Source organism: Homalodisca vitripennis, chromosome 1, assembly GCF_021130785.1.
Source record: "Homalodisca vitripennis isolate AUS2020 chromosome 1, UT_GWSS_2.1, whole genome shotgun sequence".
NCBI classification, from domain to species: Eukaryota; Metazoa; Arthropoda; class Insecta; order Hemiptera; family Cicadellidae; genus Homalodisca; species Homalodisca vitripennis.
In genome coordinates, this window is record NC_060207.1 from 226,165,001 (window position 1) to 226,181,606 (window position 16,606).

The 16,606-nt window shown below is 33.5% G+C and overlaps 1 protein-coding gene across 1 annotated transcript; it reads right to left on the minus strand.

Moving 5' to 3' along the window:
* Nucleotides 1-409: 409 nt before the first annotated feature.
* Nucleotides 410-14,610, minus strand: LOC124355059. The gene is made up of 6 exons (XM_046805975.1): nucleotides 14,367-14,610; nucleotides 11,275-11,367; nucleotides 7,375-7,423; nucleotides 3,692-3,929; nucleotides 2,337-2,523; nucleotides 410-475 (listed from the first exon to the last, which is right to left on the minus strand). Exons 1-6 carry the CDS (start codon nucleotides 14,595-14,597, stop codon nucleotides 410-412), a joined length of 864 nt encoding a protein of 287 aa, XP_046661931.1. The 5' UTR covers nucleotides 14,598-14,610.
* Between the last annotated feature and the right edge of the window lie 1,996 nt (nucleotides 14,611-16,606).

Consider the following 16,606-nt stretch of genomic DNA (forward strand, 5'->3'; position numbering starts at 1 on the left):
AATGTCCGACAATCCGTGTTAAACAAATCTTATTAACGTAAATTAATTTACTTACATTCACAGTATTTTATTGGCAGATAATAAAATAATATATCATTTTCACTTATGAAAGGTAAAACATGCTTTATTTCGATATCAACCTCAAATTTTTCCCGTTTACACTGCAACTAAAATTATTATAAGCAATGTTTAACTAAACAGAACTATACAGAAATTTAACATTCCTTTCGCATGCCGAGAAACATTTAATATCTTTTAATCTTTAATAAGATAATTGTATAATTTCACGTACACTGGCTTTGGTCCGTTGAATAAATAAACAGAAATAAAATAAAAGATCTTACAGACATTTTGACCTCGCATGTAGGGGACCCAAAAACGCAGTAAACAGATTTTATACCGATAACTATCAGGGCCGATAATGCAGATCTGCTTTATAGGTGAGTTGAGGGGGAGAAGCTGGTGTCGTGGTTGGCTGAAGATATATATACTTTGTATCAGCGATCAATAACATAGCGAATGTGCATTACCGGCTCTGTCACCTTTTTTATACGATATTTTTTACAGTTACCCTATATAATGGTCCTAACAATAATATTTCGGTTACATCATATAATAACCTGATATAATAACGTAAATTCAAGCAATAACCGAGAATTAAATAAAAACAAACTCGACTAATTAAAACACAATTTATTATTGTTGTTGTTGACAACACATTCACTACCAAATAACACAGTATTGTTGTATGATGACCAGATATTGATAAACGTATCGTAAAAATAATTTACTATCACATTCTACTAAGAATGCATTGTATGTTTTTTACTCCATTAAACAAAATTATATTTATTTCATAAATATGTTGGCCAATTTAAATTTATTATGTTTACCAATTATTTTGTTTCATTCCGTAAATTTAAAAAAAAATTATATAGCCTACACTATCAAGCCTCTTTAAACGGTTTACGTTTCTGCTTATCCCTGTTTACTTATTCGTGTTTTAAAATACTCTTGTATGTGCCCTCAATCTATGAGAGTAACCATAACACCTTAAAATGTTTATTTATAATAATCCCAAACAAATATAAAATTTATTTTGCTTCACTTTATTGAGAAATATTTTATATATTAAAATAATTTCAAGTTCATATCAATAAAGTCATCCCAAATTACTTCTTTCAATCTACTATCTCTATTTCGTTACAAGAACATTCATATAAAATATTAAAGTTTTATAAAAACAATTTTCAAGGTCATATTTAGAGTCGCTCAGACAAGAAGTATATTGTGTATTAATACTCTAAAATTACTTCTACAAATCCCTTGACTACCCGCATTAAACTTGTATTTCATCAATGATTAGTTTTAAATTAATGAACATGAGAGGTCCAAAAAGCTATTCCTTGGGCAACACCGTAACTTAGTGTAAAATTTTACTTTTAGGCTGAGCTTTAGCGATAGTCTATCAATCAGGAGGCTGAATAAAACTTCTATTCTGTCTGTCTGGATATCCGCAGGATCCTTCGCATGAAAACTCCATTTTTACACTAAGCAAGATCAAGTTCGATAACGGTACATGGTCTGTCGTTCTAATCGTTAGCGTAACCACGTGGCCTGGTTTACTCATATAATCTTTTTTTGCTTATCTTGGACTATCTGCCCCCTATCATCACTAAATGAAATTTACTCGTAATAAAGTTTAGTTTTATCTCTTAATTCTATCTTTTAAAGATTTCCTAAAATATATATATATATTATACCTGCGAGTCTTCTACACGTCCAGATCGATTGCTGAGATTTTTTCTTTTTATTTATGGAATCAGATATAACCTAAATCATAAATATATATCTTTACAACTATTTACTATTTGTTACTTAGTCAAGCTGGAAAGAAAATAATTCATTAACTGAGTTACGGAAGCTTGTGCTCATTACGAAACAGTCCACAGCCTTTTTAGAATTACTTCAAATTTTTCGATCTGCGTACTCGTAACAATTTTGTAAAACATCATTACGTATGTGACTTTTTTGAGGTTAGTAGTATATGAAAATAAAATTTGTGTATTAGAAAAACTTAGGAAAAAGGAGCAGATAGTTGCGATTTCTACGCTTTTTAAGAAAATAATGTTACACTACTTTTAAGAAATACCTACCGAAGATTATTAAGTTTATTTCAATTATGTTGTATGTAACACGTTAATTGTAGTTGTAAAAACCAAAATATTTGCCAAACCCCGTTGTTTTAGAGAGCTATATGAGGATATAACTGACGATGTTTCTACAACAAGTTGCTGTTAAACGAGGAGGATTTTACTTCAAATTGTTAGCCTAACCTTTCTTGCGCCAGAATACGAGATCGTGGGCTGCTTCTTGAACTCCTCCTTTGGGTAGAATGAATTACACTTCTCTCCAGTGACTGAATGGTGGTTAGGAAGGCTCTCCACAGCCAACCCACCTGGGAGGTTACAGGGGTCGCCGCCCCACTGGTTCCTGGACTTCACATATCTTCGGCCTTCACCCCTAACGACACAAAAATCACGAACACCCATCGAGCTTAACAACCATGACGAACAGATACACAACAAGGTTTGCATTCTGGGAACTATCAGCTGTTTGACCAGCTGTTACCTAATGACCTTGACCGTCAACCGCTCATCTGGTGAACGGACACGACGCTGCAGTTACGCCATCTTGTCACATCCGCGCATGCGCAGATTTCATCTGGATTATCCCATCGGCAGCCTCTGACTTGAATTTTATTGTTCTGAATCAAGAGTATTGTAACACACGTTATGCTTCTCGTAAAGCCTCATTAATAGATCGGGCGTTTTGTGAGAGTGCATAGAGTAATAATTCGTAATAATCAGACACCTATAATTTAATGTACTCAATAGATTGTGGATAATTTTTGGTACATTTATTACATTAGTTATCTGTACTTTTACATAGCCCGCTCTAAGCAACATTAAATGTACTTTACCTCAAGAAATAATTGCTCAGTTTGGAAATGAATCAAATCTGCTACACAGAAAGACATTATCGATCAGTTGGCCGATTATTGTCCATGAATAGCCTACTTGTTTCAGGTTTTATGTTTAAAAAATCTATGTTTATGCACACATTGACGCAGGTGCTCCAATTATTGCTGATTTACTAATTTGCTCACTAAATACATCGTTTGAAACTTGGCTGAGTATATACCTATTCAACTAAAAACGAAAGACTCCTGCCAATTAAAAAACCATAAACGTTGAGTGGGTGATTGAACATTTCCAAAAGTGAAATGGGCCTTTAAACACGCGGTGTGTTACAATTAAACATATCTGTGCAATGGTGCTACTACAAAAATATTTAGTTCTATCTAACTGTTAAATCTGATATTTTTTTGCTGTTTTTTACACATTATACAATTTTTTACATTTTGACAATGTTTTAGTCTTAGTCTTATTGTTCAATTGTTAATGGTGATAAAGACGTTTCGAGCTCCTAACAGATACCAACCACATTTTCCTTATTATCATGTTGTAAGCCTACTGTGGAATACGATCAATCTAATTCACAAACAGGGTTTAAAATATAAAGAACATTATCAATAAGATGGGATTTCCTGGAAGAATTACAAACTTGCCATGATTCCTTTTTAAGTAGTTTAATTCTAAGCACTGCACAATACATCCGTGGTAAATACGGATCTGAGAGCCGTACTGCTAGAAGCCGGACCGGAACTGGTGGACTCCGGACAGTATGCCGCACAACCGGACACCATTCCGGAACGTTCTCCCTCAGCCAGTCCCTCAGCGTGAAGAACTGACGCTCCGGGTCCTCTATGGTGGCAGACAGTCGCTGGGTGGACTTCTCGTGTCGGTACACATAGAACATGTAGCGGTGGAGACCAGTTCCCTCTGGTGGTGCTGGTCCCAAGTAACCTTTAAAAACGTAAACATGTAATTTTCTTAGAACTATTGCTGTATTGAAAACTAGTGCGCATGTTGAATTAAGCTCCATTTTTTGGAATCTGACACTGTCACAGACTTAACTCCTGGAATCTGAGCCCACGTCCGTCTGAAGTCTGAAGAGATCCAAAAAGAATTGGCGACAAAGACATTCAAAACCAACTCTTTTCGACACCTAGACTACATAAGAGGTGGGTCTGGTCAGCCATCAAGAGTAATCTAGATGAGATGGTGTTCTCATTGTCTCATCAGAAACACAATTGAGTGATCTGCGATGTTTTAGATACGAAGAGATCATTTCACTGAGCGGAAGGTGAAATGTATCTAAACTCAACGTTTGCACGGAATCAACCTTTCCCATTTTGATAGCTACGTTACGTATTAACTTTATTAATTTACCAATGAATTGGTATTTAGTAATACTGCACCACAGATTTACACCAATATCTAGACTAAACTAAAGTTACTAACGAGGAAATTAGGAAATAGGGTGAAGTAAAATTGTATGTTAATGTGTATTATTTTTGTATACTATTTGTAGAATTCAATGCCAACGGATCATATCACAATATAGATAGATCGATTGCCTACTATCGGAAACTGATTGAGATTCCAACACCAACAAGTATGTCTTTTTAAGGGTTTAAGGGTTAAATAGCTACTATGGATAATTTGAAAAGGGTAACATTTGCCATCTCATATGTTACAAAAATAGTAGGTTTACGTTTAGAAGATTTGGAGGTTACAACTTTTTGACTCGTAAAGAAGATGATGGATTGGAACCCAAGTAATGGAGTCTCTCTCTTTTTGTAATATAACGATGGTAAATGTCGGAATAATAAAAAACACATTTGTTGTTGTAATTGAATCGCGAAAGTAGCCTAGTTCAGTGAATAACTTATAAGTAGTTGATTAGAGAATTTAATCGTCTTATTATTTCACGAACCCCGTAGAAAACGTAACAGTTTTAATCTAATGATTTAATGAGGTTTTGGCCTATAATTAACAAAACAGTCCAATAACCCAATGAAAAACTACATCATCGTTCTATTTAATTTTTTACGTCGTTCACCATTATTTATCGTAGAATCTGAGAGCAGATTTAAACTTAGGTTCTCGGCTGTATAGAGGGTAGGATAACTAAATTTCGGACATTTGCCATCGTTATGGTTACAAAAGGTATAACAACGTTTCAAGGATTGGAATCTATCCTCTTCGTCTGTTGAGGGAGTTATTAGGAAAATTCAAAAATAAAGAACAAAAAGAAGAAACGAAGGGAAAGAAAAGGGTTCAAACATACCCAAAAAGCTGTTGGAGCCTAGTCCAGGCGTTGAACTGCAGAGAATGCAAGTCCCGAGCACAAGTCACGAGTACGACAATCACACATCACACCGGCACGGATGAAAGTGGGATACTGTAGGCCTACAGAGGTAATCACCTCTAACTCTCTGATGCAGCATATTTCGGTACTTTAGTACTATCAGGAGGCCACTCGGCCCTTGTGTACTATTTTTTTATTATGCTATATAAGTAGGTGAATAAATATATACGTATTACAAATAGGAAAAAAGTTAAGTTTAACATTGAGGGCGCTCACGACATTTAACTTTGAATTTAGGAACTAATGTCGAGGAATGTTGTTTTTTCTTCCACCAGAAGAGGGTGGCGCCGAAGGCGCCATTGGAGCTGTTTCCTGTCACGTCACAGACCGTCCAACTGTTCCGACGCCAGATCACGTTGGACATTTGAAAAAGATCACGTTCTAGCGAAAAAAGAAAAATCATCCCTTGATATAGTACCAAAATTCAAGCTCAGATCACATGAGCGCTCGTAAAGGCGAACTTTAACTTTGATACTAGTGGTAACATATTTATGGTAACCTAATCTAAACCTATTTATATCGCCGTGATAACAAGTAGTAGCTAGGGACAGAGTGGCATCAGGATAATAACCAAAGGAAAGGAAACGGAAAGTACCAAAATATTTCACTGATTGTAATGTATAACTATATGAGGCATCAGAGCTACAAGAGCTTCGGGTAGTTGTTGTTCATTCGCCCACACTTTGGGAGTTTGTTAAATTAAAAGGTGGCAGGATGCTATTAATGGTGACCAAATCTCTCTTGGACCTGATATGTGCTTTAAAATTATCCCATTTGTCTGTTCGTGTATGTATGATAACTCTTTGATACATAGAACCTAGAGTCTTCACACTTTGTACACAGGATCCTCTTGATCCAAGCAGGAATTTTATTAATTTTGGGGTCAAAGGACAGCAAAGTTTTATTTAAAAGTCATAAATCTATCGCTCAACAGTATTAATACTGTCGGGGTCCTTGGGAACAACCCACAAAAATGTGTCGAAGACACGTGTAATAAATTGAATTATTAAACGAGGGAAGTTATTGATGTTATTTTATAGCACTTCGTTAAATGCTATAAAGGCAAGTGCCAATACAAATTTCATTTCAACTTATTTGCTTACTGGGCAGTGACAGTGCAGTATGTTTTAAGACGATTTGATGACTTCTTGGGATTATAGTGCTTAAAGATCACTTTCCTGAAGACAGAAAAAAATAGGAAGAACATTTTTTAACCATCCACGAGGGAATTACAATCATTTCAAGTAGGAAACGATCAGCAGTTCAGCAATCAGACCTAAACAAAACCTACTTTAAAATAAAAATGTAAATTTTGATTGTATGTATATGAATGAAAAATTAGGAAACTACATGTTTTAATAACTTAAGGAAATGATTTTTATCAAATATAATTAAAGGAAAATACAAAATATTTAATGTGATATTGCTTAATAAAGTTAAATTTTTATCATAATTAAAAAATATTAATTTTTCCATTGACGTAAAATGAGTGAACAATTCATCTTATTGTTTTTCGTTAGGCTTAATTGTAAAATATCCCTAAGGACTTCTGTAATTCCAAACAATATTTTAATTACAAATTAAGATTTTTATATCTGTATTGTTATTTATTACGTTTGATCTAGAAGAGTTTTAGTCCGATGGTGGTTGTTGCGTTTCAATACCCTCCCTCCCTGTACACCCCGCCCCATTACACTGTTGCCATTTTATGAGAAATTACTGATCCGTCTCAACATTAGGGAGCAGTTGATGGTCAACAGCGATATGGCAATCGCTTCAAATATCATCAGAATATTTTGGTACGGGCTGATCTAGGAAACTATAATTCTAAATTTAAAAACCTACAATATTTCAGCTTACCAGAATGTAATGTGTGGAGATGACAACGATCAACATACTAGTGCAAGTCATCCTTGGAATAGTGATGACTGATATACCATATTCTTGTATATTATGAATATAAGTTAGGACCAATATTTTATGTACACACCTATTAAAAATACTAATAAATATTATTTTATATATATATGTACTTACTCGTAATTACAGTAGATCCATTCAATAATCCTGATTTGAAATCTCCTCCCTGAAAAAATGTGTCACAATTTAAGTCAGTTTATTAGTTTTCGTTTACCATCCTATGCACTATTGATAACTTTGTTCATTTATTCTTAAGTATATATTAAATACATATCTCAAATATATGATTTTGGAGTTTAAATACTTATAGTGCAAACAGATATATATTTTTACTTTTAAAGATAAGGGAAGGAATTCATAAATAAACATTGTCCCAAAAATGAAAGAGAGGTGCTTATTTGTGGGAAAAAAGTACAAATATATATATATGTCCTTTTTTGTTTTTTTGTTTTTTTTTTTCATTTATTTACCAAGAATTTTAATATATTTAATTTACTAATACAACTGTGAACATTTATTTATTGTTAAACATTATATTTTAAAAAAATGTAATAAACATGTTTTATATAGGTGGTGGGTGAAAAAGTGCCATGCAAAATTTCGAAAATGTTTTATAAAACTTCCCAAATAAGAAAATAAAATGGTTTCCACCTTAACCTTGTTTGCAAAAAAAAGGAAAAAATGATATTGAGAGAATTTACTTTTTGTTGGCGAACTAAAGGTAACAGCTGCATAAGATGAATAAGCGTATTGTAATTCTCAAAAATAAGTGTTCTAAAACATAGTAGGAGCTTGTTTTTATTTAAGCAATTGCAATGGTCTAATAATATATATTTTAAAGCTTTTACTCATACTTTGTATTTGTGAAACATGATAAAAAGTTTTAATTGCTGCTATTTAGGTAACAAATAAGGTATGTACGACAATAATTATAATAATTTAAGTTATATAATGGTTGTTTAGGTATTGAATGTTGCAATCAAAATACAATATTTGAATACTAAATAAAATACAAGAATAACTGGAAAAGCAAACAGGTTTGTAAATAGTAATAAGTCAGTAATAATCAAATAAACAAAATAATAATAACACAACACAGAGAGATGAGCAATGTAATAGATTAGAATAATAATACATAATATGGAGAAAACAAATAAATTTACAAATTAACAATTTATTAAATAACAATAAATAAATATATGTCACGAAACGATTGACACAAAATCGAAACAACAAAATAATAACAGATTTTACGAAAACTCAATCCCAATCACTTCTCCAAAAACTCTTATCATATTTAGTGGAAACGTCCTGTACTTTTTTAAATTTATATTTTGAAACCTATAGACAAAAATTACGGTATGGATTCTCCTTATTCCTTTATCATTTCTGTTATGTCAATACATTTACCTATACATTTATATTGGCTTTCGAGAAATCTAAAATAATAATTAATTGCATGCCTTCAATTAATTTAATCCAGTCTGACAACCGTTTATTTCATAAGCATTATAACAAATAATAATTAATAATTTATTGATAATTTGTAATAATCAATAATTTATTAATAATTTGTAATAATTAATAATTTATTAATAATTAAGTAATGAATAATAATTAGTTTTACGCAAAGTGTAATGTTTACAGTACGTTTTATCTTTCAGTTCTTTGGTAAAACTAATGAAATTTAGCAACAGAAAATTTAGCAATTAGCAATTAATCTCATAATTGGCTTTGTCAAGTAGAGCTTCTAATCTTAATTAGGAACTGTACATTAACTTGCAGCAAGGCCTTCCCCAACCCGACAATATGTTAATTAACGATTAATGAGTAAGAATGAGTGTAGCTTAGGTTAATTGTTTTCGTGTGTTTGATATCAATATCGTTAGGTTGTCAATCTTATCACCTCATTTACTGAAGAAGGCAATTGTGGCCTTATAACACGTTTTGTGTTTTGAAATTTGAACTAATATGAATAGTATAATTACGCAATTATAAATAGGACAAGGAAACTGATTTTTTTGCTGGATAGTAAAATAAGACTTTCCGTTAACCAACTGAAATAGCGTTTTAAATTTAAAAAATGTAGAGTCTACAATATAAATCACCACGAACTAAGTTGTCTGTAGAATTTTATATTCTCTGAAATTATTAAAAAATTGAATTTTCTAACAATTTACTCGTAAAGCCACGGAACGGTTTAGCTGTATAGTATCCTACTTGTTAGACTAGCCGGATATCACTAATATTTGTATCTCCAAGAGTCTTTTCTAAATAAACACAGGATCTTGGAGCCCCAGGATGTGCCTAGCCCAAGAGACCATAACCTCAAAATGAGTGTCAACCTTTTCGTTTACACTAAAACTCTTCAATCATGTTTTAGCATAATTTTAGTTTTTGGGAATGAACTCAATTGCAGAATATTATTTTCTTTAAATATTTCGTCTTGATCCATCACGATAGAAAATCACAAAGGTTCAATAAATAATGTTAAATTATGACACAAAGTTTCCTGATTACATGTTAGATAACATTTTCAGTTTCTACAAAACCAAACAGTTCTCAAATGTCAAGTTAGAAGAGTCACTTCCGTTCACTGTGGTTTCTAAAGATATTTTAAGACGATACAGGAATCAAAATTTTATAAGAAATTGTTATGCAAATGCAGTTTATACTAAAAATAATTGATTAAGTCAAATAAATAGTAAGAATGTATAAATTTAATGGAATTATTTAAATTTGAAGACAATGTCCAAATTGAGGTCTTATTGGGTTCGAATAACGTTGAAAGTTCAACAAGTCATTTTTCAATATGGCCACAATACTAAGACAGGTGTACATCATACCTCGTAAGAGACTTTGACTTTTTCATTTTTATGTAACTTATAAATGGATGGAAGCTTTTGGCTTTGGGAGCGCCCGGCATATGAAAAGGTTGGGACTTTGGGAGCTACATACCTCTGGAAGCTACCGGCTTCTGAAACTTTTGATCTTTGGAAGCTCTTCTTAGCATCTGGATGCTATCGGTCTCTTAAAACTACCGACATTTAGAAGCCTCTAGCCTGTTAGGTCAATTGACTGTTAAAGCTTCAATGATAAACAGTCTTTGCTTGCCACCATCTCTGTGGCTAATGTAGGTACTGGTGAATCTCTTTGTTTGGACTTTAGGATTCTAAAATTTTCATTCACCATCTTGGATTATAGAATTCAAATTCTTATATCTCCAATACGCTGTTTTAATGAATTTGGATGTAAATAATTCAAAGTGGTTCCCACTGCAATACAAATATTTTCTTTAATTACTTCAACCTGTTTTAAAATAAGATACATTGTCATAAAAAATAAATGGCGTAACTTAATCGGTTTCGAGTTACGAGTTTTTCAAGCATTAACTTAAATAATAAATATAGTGAGAGAAAAACACTTCTTTGTCTATCACTTTTAACTATTTCGATTTCCTGTGTTTTCGGTCATTTTCCAAACGCTGTGACTTTAAAGTAGGGTTAGTGGAACAAACTCCGATAGTATTTTTGAAAAGAAGGAACAATTGAACCATGCCCTCTAACATGCTGTGGTCATTGGTCGATATTTTACCAAGTTCAAATATTAATACGTTATTGATAGATATTTGTGTCGTCAAAGTAGTTGTCACATGTCTTTTTGTGTTGATAGATACCACTCACGCTGGCTGCATGTATTACAATTGTGTATTTTATGATAAATAAATGTGATTACTATTTTATTTTTATAGGCTAATATTAGTTTGTGCTTGGTAGACTACGCAATATAACTTTTTAATCTAACAAAATACCATTATTTTTATTACTTCCCGTGATCGTTTCACTAATTTCTTTCCCATTCAAGAATCATTTTAAATTTATAATTTAAACAGAGATATTTTCTTATAATACGACTAATTAGATTATTCCTAAGTTCGTATTTAAATCTTCTATCAAACAATTTTGACTATTAGATCTGATCGATAAGACTAAATACGACATTGACAGTGCATCTTACATTGATATTAGCCACAATCCAATGCAGATAGTACTGTCCTCTTCGTCTTCCTGGGGCATCGGGATCCAGCATCACTAGAGTGTACAACTCTCCCTATATCAAAAGTGTTAATATTTTATGTACAATAAACATAGAGGAGTCACATACATTCCTAGAACATCAGGATACACCATCACTAGAGTATACAGCTCTCCCTGTATCAAAAGTGTTAATATTTTATGTATAATAACCATAGAGGAGTCACTTACATTCCTAGAACATCAGATCCACCATCACTACAATTTACAGCTCTCCCTGTATCAAAAGTGTTAATATTTTATGTACAATAACCATAGAGGAGTCCACTTACATTCCTAGAGAATCAGGATCCACCATCACTAGAGTGTACAGAGAGCATCAGGGTACACCATCACTAGAGTGTACAGCTCTCTCTCTGTATCAACAGTGTTAATATTTTATGTACAATAACCACAGAGGAGTCACTTACATTCCTAGAGCATCAGGATCCACCATCACTAGAGTGTACAGCTCTCCCTGTATCAACAGTGTTAATATTTTATGTACAATAACCATAGAGGAGTCACATACATTCCTAGAGCATCAGGATCCACCATCACTAGAGTGTACAGCTCTTCCTGTATCAAAAGTGTTAATATTTTTATGTACAATAACCATAGAGGAGTCACATACATTCCTAGAGAATCAGGATCCACCATCACTAGAGTGTACAGCTCTCCCTGTATCAAAAGTGTTAATATTTTTATGTACAATAACCATAGAGGAGTCACATACATTCCTAGAGCATCAGGATCCACCATCACTAGAGTGTACAAGCTCTCTCTCTGTATCAACAGTGTTAATATTTTATGTACAATAACCACAGAGGAGTCACTTACATTCCTAGAGCATCAGGATCCACCATCACTAGAGTGTACAGCTTCTCTCTCTGTATCAACAGTGTTAATATTTTATGTACAATAACCACAGAGGAGTCACTTACATTCCTAGAGCATCAGGATCCACCATCACTAGAGTGTACAAGCTCTCTCTCTGTATCAACAGTGTTAATATTTTATGTACAATAACCACAGAGGAGTCACTTACATTCCTAGAGCATCAGGATCCACCATCACTAGAGTGTACAAGCTCTCTCTCTGTATCAACAGTGTTAATATTTTATGTACAATAGCCACAGAGGAGTCACTTACATTCCTAGAGCATCAGGATCCACCATCACTAGAGTGTACAGTTCTCTCTGTATCAACAGCGTTAATATTGTATGTACAATAACCACAGAGGAGTCACATACATTCCTTGAGCATCAGATACACCATCAATACAGTGTACAGCTCTCCCTGTATCAAAAGTGTTAATATTTTATGTATAATAACCATACAGGGTTCACTTACATTCCTGGACCATCAGGGTCCTAGGGTCACTAGAATGTACAACTAACCTGACTATAATTTAAATAAATAACAAAATATACCACTTGGGTGTGGTAGCAACTGAAGAACCAGTGACAAATTGCGCAACGGCAGCCCTCATTATTTCAAGCATCAGAAGAAAATAATAAACAGGTTTTTGTAAAAAAAATAAAACAGATTAACTCACTAAGCTGAGGCTAAAGTTGGTTCAGGTTGAAGAGGTACTCTTAAAGGATGTACGTACTTCCTTCCAAATCCATATCTTCGACCATTCGACAGTCTTTAGATCTCATTATAATATGCCCCTAAAATAGTGCTAAAATACTAACTACTCGTCATGGAATGGCCAAAACAGATTTTTACGTGTTTATTGACCTACTGAAACTCTTAAGTAATGGTGAAGTTTCAAACTACTACGTTTAGAAAATATTACATTTTTGTTTAGTAAAGGTCTAAACGTCCCCGTTAATTTGTTCGGTCGCGTTGGTAGCCGTTTTTAGACGCTTTGTTAATATTGTATGCTTTGTAGAGTTTTCTTGTTGTTTGTCATTTTGTGTTTTAAAAACTTCTTGGTGTCTGCTTTTAGTGGATGAGTTGGTTTGATACGAAAGTTAATAACTATTATTTTTATTTTATTTTATTTTTTTTTTTTTGAGGTTCTAGACTGTGTTCTTTATTTGTTAATATTTCTGCGCGTTTACTTTAATTTTTTTTTACTATCGGAAAAACTGTCATTGTTTCCTTTTTATATACATTATGGACTGATCGATTGTTACGATTTCAGAATCAAAATGTTTGTGTTTAAATTTAGCAATTTTCGCATCATTTAAAACCTTTCATTAAGTTATTACATTTTACGATACTGAGATTTTTGAACTTCGACCGTCCATCATCTTGAAACGTTATAATTATATTAATATAATAATTTTTCTCGTGATTTGAGATAAAACAGATTTTTTTAACTCTGTTACAACATTATATTTCAGTTTGTCAACAGATTTATTTTAGCAATACATAGCGATTACAGATTGTATGAATCATTCATTGCCGTCTACTTCCTTTAACATCAGCAAATTACAAATGCCTAAATATATAAATAAATTACTTTGTGCACAATTGTTTTTATATAGAATCAATTGAAAATATACGAGAGATTTCTGAAATACTCTAGACCTGTAACATGAGTAAGTCAGGTCAAAACTTAAAAAATAGAAGTTTGTATCATATTTTAAAATGCCAAATAAAAGCTTAACTAATGATCTATAACAAGACAAATACATTAAAAAATGTTACTGAGAGTCTTTTTTTAATGTATTCTAAATATTTTTCGTATCGGCAATTTTTATATTAAAATGGATTTAGATTAACACCAGAAACAATAATTAAAACAATTTATAAATTTAAATTTTACAAAATTAATTTTTTAATTGTTCTTATTGTTGAGACAGGCGCAATTTTTAAGTAAGGTTTGCATATTAAGAAGCTACAAACCAATTTTTCTAAAATCAGAACAGAAAAAAATTACACTTTACAAAAGAGTTGTATGGAAAGTTATAAACGAAACAAAACAATCCCCGGACCTGCCAGACCAATGGTTACGTATAGATAGATTGAGGGTTAAAGATATCTGATTTAAATATTGCACTTTCAAAATAATATCCTTACCGCCTTTGCTTCCGGGTATCTGACCCGGGGCTGTTGCTGGAATTCCTCCTTATCATAGACAGGATTGCATCTGCCACTGTTGACAGGAAGTTTCCCGGGGACGCTGGTGACTGCCAGAGATCCGCCCAGGGTGCAAGCGTTGTCCGCAGCGGGGCGGGATGGGCAGGAGGCCCGGCAGCGCGGGAACTGTAGAGCAGCTGTGACGATCAAGACAGCCCTGGGGAGCAACATGTCAGCTGTGACTGACGACTGAATCACTACTACCAACCTGACAACACTAGGTGCCCTTGCAGAACTAGTCGCGATAAGCAATGTTTTTTCAGTGATTGGTTTATGGAAAGGTTTTCCTAACGATATCTCCACTCTCATTAAGGATTTTAATTTAACCCTCTTCATTATAAAGATACATTGTAATGTTTTAGGATTTAATTTCGAGATAACAGCGGAAAAATCTGAATTACTATTAATTGTATTTAACATCTAGAGAGTACGTACAATTGTGGAAGATTAGTCAATATTTAGAAGGAATCCAACGAAATCGCATTACGGAGTTGACCAATGAGACTCCATATTATAGGTATATGACATTAGATAAACAATTTTAATTATTCAGACCGATATTACCCGCAAAATAGATAACATAACGTGTAACCAGGTACGTAGCCAGCGAGGAGGTCCAAGGGGCCGTACCCCCCTCCCCCAATTTTCAATTTATTTAGTAAACCGTTATTATTACTTAAATAATTCAGTATTATTGATATGTACTGCTAAAATATTGTTCTCAACAAAGAAAACGGGTCCAGAACTTTTAAAGGAACAAAATGGGGCCTTACTCTCTTTCCAATACGGGAAAATATCAGTTGTCTGAACACCCCCCCCCCCCCCCAATTATTTCGTGGATACGCGTTTAACGTGGGTACAATATACCTATGTGTAAATAAGTATATAGAATATTCTCAATAGTACCTTAAATACACAAATAATCCATTGTCTTGTTATTTTTGGTACGAAAAATCTATCACCAACGAAAATTACATTACAATGTACATATTGACAGTTTCGGTTTCAGGTATATTGATCCATAATCCACATGAAAAAGATAACCAAGAGCTGTGTTGGTATATTGTCTCTCTGTTCGCTCTTCACAACTAAACCACAATAATTCGGGAATTCAATTGCATAGCAATGTTCCAATGCGGTGTAAATTGGAACAGTGAATATAAATTTTTATTCCACAAATTCTGAAGAAAGTGTTACTGGTTTTTGAAAGAAACTAAACAACATGTAATGACTTTATTACAGTGCACAACTCTCTGGTGTATTAAATATTGTACTCTTTTTTTTAAGGAGAAGCCGATCCCCTTTTAAGCCTTATTCTGCCCGTCCTCATGGGCCACTGGCCTGTGCGAGGATCTTATCAAACAGAATAAGGGAGTCGATACAGTACAAGGTCAATGGTACTGATAAAAAGTGCAAGGGTCACAGACAGGATTCGAGGGTCACAGACAGGATTCGAACCTGCGCTATCTCTAACTCACACTCAAAGTCCGACGTCTTAGACTGCTCGGGCATCGGCACTCCCGATATAATTACAATATTTATATTCTAGACCTTCTGTAACTTATTCCTCCTGCACTCTGCCAGTTAATAAATGCATTTGGAATAAAATTAACAAACAATAGCAGAATATACGAGTTAGGAGTAAATGTGAATTTGCAACAGGAAGATAAAACGACTTGTTGACCCAAACCTATTTCTGAAATGTAGGAGTTATGTCCAATCTATACTTTAAATGTGTTTGAATATTGACTCTAGGTAATCAACATTATTTACTCGCACTCTGCAAACGTGTATCCTCACCATGACCCAAGAAAAGCCTATTGAGTTTTAGTGATATCCCAAAGATACCCTGCAACGAATGTTGCCACGAATTTCTATTATGCTCTTTGATATTCCTAGGATATGGGGACATCCCATCCCTTATATGTCACTAAAACATACTTTGAATGTCCGCAAGGATTCCTAGAAATGTAATAAAATCCTGGGATCACTAAAGGATATAAATCCTATACGGGTGGAATAAACCGTAATTATGCACTAATCAAGACACCTCTAACTTTATCAATTTTCCATATATATACGAAGCACCGTAATTTGATTGGCTATTGCTGAATCACGACATCGGATAGCCTTGTGGAAACAATAACAAAGAATGGTTTGTGCAGATTATCCGTTTCCGG

Coding starts and splice junctions, on each gene's coding strand:
- LOC124355059 (XM_046805975.1), bottom strand. CDS start 14,597: ATGTTGCTCCCCAGGGCTGTCTTGATCGTCACAGCTGCTCTACAGTTC. Junction 7,424..11,274: donor GGATTGTGGCTAATATCAAT/GTAAGATGCACT, acceptor ACATTTTTTCAG/GGAGGAGATTTCAAATCAGG. Junction 3,930..7,374: donor TGGATCTACTGTAATTACGA/GTAAGTACATAT, acceptor ACGTTTTTAAAG/GTTACTTGGGACCAGCACCA.